This window comes from Carassius auratus, unplaced genomic scaffold (assembly GCF_003368295.1).
Source record: "Carassius auratus strain Wakin unplaced genomic scaffold, ASM336829v1 scaf_tig00049429, whole genome shotgun sequence".
Taxonomy (NCBI): domain Eukaryota; kingdom Metazoa; phylum Chordata; class Actinopteri; order Cypriniformes; family Cyprinidae; genus Carassius; species Carassius auratus.
In genome coordinates, this window is record NW_020527114.1 from 38,645 (window position 1) to 44,644 (window position 6,000).

At 35.2% G+C, this 6,000-nt stretch overlaps 1 protein-coding gene across 1 annotated transcript in view; it reads right to left on the minus strand.

Annotated features, from left to right (window-relative positions):
* Window positions 1-3,657, minus strand: part of LOC113089365 (protein EFR3 homolog A-like) — a 35,805-nt gene extending 32,148 nt beyond the window's left edge. The window contains exons 1-2 of the mRNA XM_026255987.1: window positions 3,423-3,657; window positions 3,140-3,248 (exon numbers count right to left, since the gene is read on the minus strand). Of these exons, the coding sequence (XP_026111772.1) occupies window positions 3,140-3,149 (10 nt within the window). The 5' untranslated portion in view covers window positions 3,150-3,248; window positions 3,423-3,657. The remainder of the gene's footprint in view (window positions 1-3,139; window positions 3,249-3,422) is intronic.
* Window positions 3,658-6,000: the final 2,343 nt, after the last annotated feature.

Sequence of the window (6,000 nt, forward strand, 5' to 3'; positions counted from 1 at the left end):
GTGCCCTGCACTTCAATAGCATTTACACTGTCAATCAGTTCTGATTTTTTTTTTTTTTTTACTGAAATTTGAACAGACTGAACCTAAATGACAATATCATCTGATATTCGATAAAGTATATATTGCAATTATCTGACATAGTCATTTTTACTGCAATATGAGAAAGATTTAACATCTTATGCTGCTTAGATATTAGCTAAAAGAACAAAAAGGCACAAAATCACATTGAAACAGCAGTTCTCATTTTAAGCAAAGTGTGCAAACTACAAATTAGCAAGCAATGACTTCTGTATCCAAAGTCAGGATTTGCCAACACTTTACTGCCAGATGAAGCTGTTAAGGGTATGCAAAACTTAATTAAGTCCTCTGTAAAAAATTATTGGAAAAATAAATAAAATATAATTTTACATTTAATATTAAAATAACAATCATTGTGTTTACTCCTCATAATTAATAAATAACTGTCCTCCAAAATAATTATTTATCTAAAATAATTATTTCCTCTATTATAGTAATTACAGCTATGTAGTTGACCAGTTTTTTTTATTATTATTATGGGCTCTAGATTTAAAAACATGATTGTTTGTGATTGAACAAGATTCACACTATGAACTTGAACTGAACCAAACTCAGACTAGACTCCTTATCACTAGCTAACATGGCAGACAGGCCTGGTCAGACATAAATCACTTGCCGGCACGCTCCAGCAAGTTTAGTTAACGCATACTAAGACCTACACGAGAGTTATATTATCAGAGCAATCAACGAAACAATGAAAAAGTTATTTATCTAATGTCATGACACAACTGACGTGCCAGATATATATATCTCCAGCCTTCTTACCTCCTGTCCTGCGACAGTTTTTCGGCATCCCTCCTCCACCCAAACTCCTCACTTCTAATCAATTTTATCCCATATTAGGTATAGGGGGAGTTCTTTGGGTTTGGGCTATGCTCCGGGCCCGGACCCCTCCCCCAGTACAGCACGCCAAAATATGCTTACTATTTGCTTTCAGATTAGATGTAAGGGTGAACTTGTGAAGAACTAATAACATAGTCAGTTGATGTCTTAAGTGAATGTAAATAGACACGAAAAATAAGTCATATTTGTGTCAAGGAAATAGGCCTGTACTGTGAATGCAGCCGCAAAACATTTACAGAATCACTTTTTTCTCCATTTTCCTCACTCATCCCATGTCAAGGATAAAGGGCTCGTCTTACAGGGTCCTGACTGCCCAGAAATAGACTGTGTGTGTGTGTCAGAGCAGAGAGGTTATCATACTCCCTCTGAGGGGTGTGGGAGTTGTGTTTGTACTTCAGTGGAGAGGTCACCCTACTCTCAGTATGTGTGTGTGTGTGTGTGTGTGTGTGTGTGTGTGTGTATTTTTGTTGTACTTCTCTTCTGAGTGCAGAGCGTCAGCAGCAATAACCCTCAAGGGTGTCTGGTCTACTGCGTCAAACTACACATTACGAGGTCTGACGAAATAATGCAACTCTGAATAATATCACAAATGGCAAACTAAATGGCACATAAAACTATATTACATGCTAAAATAAACAATGTCACAAAAATTAAACACAATGATGAAAAAAAAAAAACCAAACACCAGGAAAAATTATATGGCAAATTTAACAAATGGCTAAAATATGCTTAATTAAACCACCAAAACCATCGCAATGTAATCAATACCAAACGAGTAATGACAATGGATTAATAACAACATATCAAAAATGGTAAATCCAACAATACCAAAATAACATTAAAAATTACACCAAAATAATCTTGCAAGCTAATTAACACCAAAACATCCACAAATGGCATATAAAACTATACTATATGTTGAACTAAACAAGAAAACTAAATCTCTCTACCACCAAATATAAGAGCAGACAATAACAATTAAAAACACCAAAACATTAGAATAAAACAGAATAGAATTTGCACAGCTGAAAGTGGGAAGGACTATGTTGTGGTAAAGTGAAATGTGAATGTTGACATAAAATACAAAAGTTGTCACATCTTGCTTAATAAATATAGAATAAACTTACAGTACATGTGGTCACATGTGAGCGAATGTTTTTCAGTGTGGCTTTAAATGTGCCTCAAACAGATACTGAAGAATTCAAACAGATATGTCACAATAGAAGAAAAAAAGTGATCCCAATTATGTTTCATACTGACTTTAAATCCAACAACACCAAAATAATCTTATAACAAATATCCCCCCAAAAACAGACCAATTAAACACCAAACTATTCTGCAAATACCAAACTAAACTTAAATAAAAACCACAACAAAATCCAAAGTAAAGAACAAATCACAAATACCATAAATATCAACCTAAATGGGTGACAAAAATCAAATCAAACTAAACACCAATAAAAAAAAAAGAAAGATCGATAGATAGATAGAAACTGTGTTATTTAGTTTAACTTTGTATGCTAAAATAACAGAAAATGTGTGAAAAACGAATTCAAAATAATAATAAAAACTACAATTGAATCGTAATGATTCTAAAATAACACTAAAGAAGGAAGCATAACAAATTCACTTGGTTTCAGGAGACTTTCATATGCTTTTCAGGAACATTAAAATCAGAGACCTCCAAATCAATTACATAAGATGTCCATCTTGGACCCTGCGGAGTAGGATTTTATGCTGACACTAAATCACATGCCAGTGCAACCTGCTGTCAAGGTCTATGGCATCAGTGCCAACGCCTCGACAGAGCCTAACGTGACTCATTGTCCTGCATGGGATCATGGGTGAAAAAGACTGCATTGTCAATGACTGTGTGAACTCTGGGAATACCATGGAACTACCGAATGATTCGCATTTTCATGTATCTAGGTTAGTTACCAAAACAGATCCAGAATATTTTGAATACTCTGAATACCAATTTTGTATACTTAGAAGAAAACAAAACAATGGCAATACCATTTAGTACTTTTTGTGCTTTTTTTCTATTGATGCAGAAGCAGCAGAGAAGAGCTGAGATCAGCAGAACCCCAGTAGGCTAATGACACTGAATCATTTTCACATACACACTACAGCACAACATTTGCAGCATAAACCGTCTTAAGTTAATGACAGAGGGCTGAGGCTGTGACCGGCTCGTGCTCGGGTTCGGGGGTCTTACCGGTAGGCATTCCTCCACTCGGTTTCGTCCAACCCGCGCCCGATGCACTGCGTTTGGATCAGATCAGCTTGAAAGGGGGGCTGGGTTTGACATATGGATCGGAACACGTCTGGATCACACACATACAAATACACACACACACATACGGATTAAGCGAATCCTATCAGAACCAGTCACCGAGGTTAAACTGACGGCTTTTAAAACACATGATTAAAAATAGCAGTACGTCGTCTTGTGTTGTTAAGAATGCAAAAAGTAAAGAAAGAGAGTTGTGTGTGAATACCTGTAGATGCAGATTAAGCGCAACACATCCGCGTTTCCTGCTTCACATTCCGCGTGACGTCGGGACACGCCAACGCGGAAGTTATAGTCGCGCGGCGCTGAGAAGAGAGGAGCGTCGAGTTTGAAAAAATAAAAACACAGCACACGCTGCTGGGATTCACTGAGTGGAACAGGTGGGCAGGAGAAAGAAGTTGTTTGCTTTGTTATGTTGTATCATAATAAGAGGTCTCTGGAAGTCTGTGTGAATATTATCTGCTCTCCCATCCAGCTTCTAAAATTAATAAACAGGGCAATCTCAGTTGCTTTTGATTTAGGTTAATGAACTGCTCGTGTGTGTGTGTGTATGTGTGTGTGTGTGTGTGTGTGAGAGAGAGAGAGAGTGAGTGAGTGTGTATGTTTGTGTGAGAGAGAGAGTGTGTGTATGTGTAGGTTGGTCGATTAAAAAGTCATTAAAAGAGCTATTACCGCTGTCGGAATTTTGCATGGCATGTTGCCAGATTATTTTTACTCTCAATTTCTTTTTAAAGGAGTAGATCAACTGAAAAAAAAAAATAATAATAATAATAAAAAAAACTGGTATCATTTTACTCTGTAATGAATGTGACCTTGTATTTTTTCTATGGCACTCTGCAAGAGACATTTTGTTGCTTGGTTTTCCAAGGCCTGTTCAATGAACAGGACCTTTAGCAAAAACTATTTAAAATGCAACTTAGAATAATCATATTGTAGTTTATTCCAGGGCTTTTCAATCTTTTAGGTACCATGGACCCCCAGTTATGATATTCCTCATGCAAATGATCTCCATCCTAAATTTTTAAATGCAGCTAAATTAATGTATAAAAACCCAAGTTACACTATGAAAAATAAATGTGTAAAATCTCTTTTTTGGAAAAGATTCCATTTTTTTATGTTAAATGATTATTGTTTTCTCACTATACTGTACTTTTAGGTGTGTCGTTTATTTTAAATTGAATTAAAAAAGTAATAACATATTCATTTCTATTAGGCTGTATATTTATTATTTATTTGTTTATTTAGTTGATTTTTATTTTTATTTTTTTGTATATTGTTCAACGTATATACCCATAGGCACTACTTAGCAGTCCTGGACCCATTTGTGCTATATACCAATAATTTTTTTTTTTTTTTTTTTTTTTGTCAAATATTTTCAACTAAGCATTTAATCTGGTTCATAAAAAGTGCTCTCATTTATTTGTTCAGGAATTTGATAGTTTCCCTTCTTGAGTTCAACTTCAATACTTAGCCTAATTATTTGGTCCCAATCACCAGTTAATGGTCCACTGGAAGGAAAGATTATCAGTGAATACATTTGACATTTTGTTATTGTATCATTTCAGTCAGAAAACATGGAATATAGTCATAAAAAAACGCTTTTATGAGGCTTTTGTGACCTTTTTCGAACCATAAATGTTTTTGTTCCTATTCATTGTAACTGAATGAGAATGTCACATGCCTACATTGAAGTCTTATTAATTTCTTAATTCTAGGTTTAGAATGATATGAAATGTGAGTAAATTATCATTTAATTTCGGGGTGAACAATGTCTTTGAACTCTGCATCCATTGTCTTGATTTTTTTTAAACATCAGAGCACATGTATAAAGTTTTAGGTTAAAAAACCCTTTATATACTCATTTTAAAAGATAATACTGATGAAATGAAGGGCAAATGGCTTTTATGTCTTTGTTGTTACATAAACCCGCCACTTCATTATGACATATTATTGGTAGAATCCGATCATTTACAGTAGTCATAATGAATAATAATACAAAGCACTGTAATGTCTGCCTGTGTCAGACCTCCTGTGTATAACTGGATTATATTAGGATAAGCTGAATCCATCCAGTCAAACAGCTTTAGCTCTGAGGACCTGAGCATGTGTGTCTGAGAGAGAGAGAGAGAGAGAGAGAGAAAATACGCAGTGTTAATATAAGACCTTTGCTTTACTGGAATTATGTGTGATTAAGGTCCATTTTATCCAAACATCTGTTAAAACACTGAAAATACACACATACAGTCTGAATCACTTACTTTCTCATGCTTAATTCTCTGTAACTAGGCGTGTTTACATTGTATCGTGGGTTGTCACAATGAGCTAAGGGAAACAGAAATACTGGGGCACAAACTGTCTTGATACAGCTCTAGCATCTACAGATGCAAACATTTGCATAATAATTATTGAAATGCTGGCTAAATAATCCTATTTCACCAATAATCTCTATCAAATCTGTGTGATGTCTTTCTGCGACCAGACACACACACACACACACAAAATGTTTTCTGCCTCATTGATATTGGTGGTTTAACGAAGCATGAAAGTTTGGGCAGTTTGATTGATTGAGTAATGTTTTGTGTGTGTGTGTGTGTGTGTGTGTGTGCACAAATGGCAGCTGGTTTGCCAGTCATTCAGTTAAGTTGTTATTTGAATATTGCATGCACACACACACACACACACACACACACACACACACGCAATGCAGTGATTGCACCTAAAATATGCACTTTTGTTTTGTATATGTGAATTTTAAACTTAAAATTAAGTTAATGGATGTAGTATAT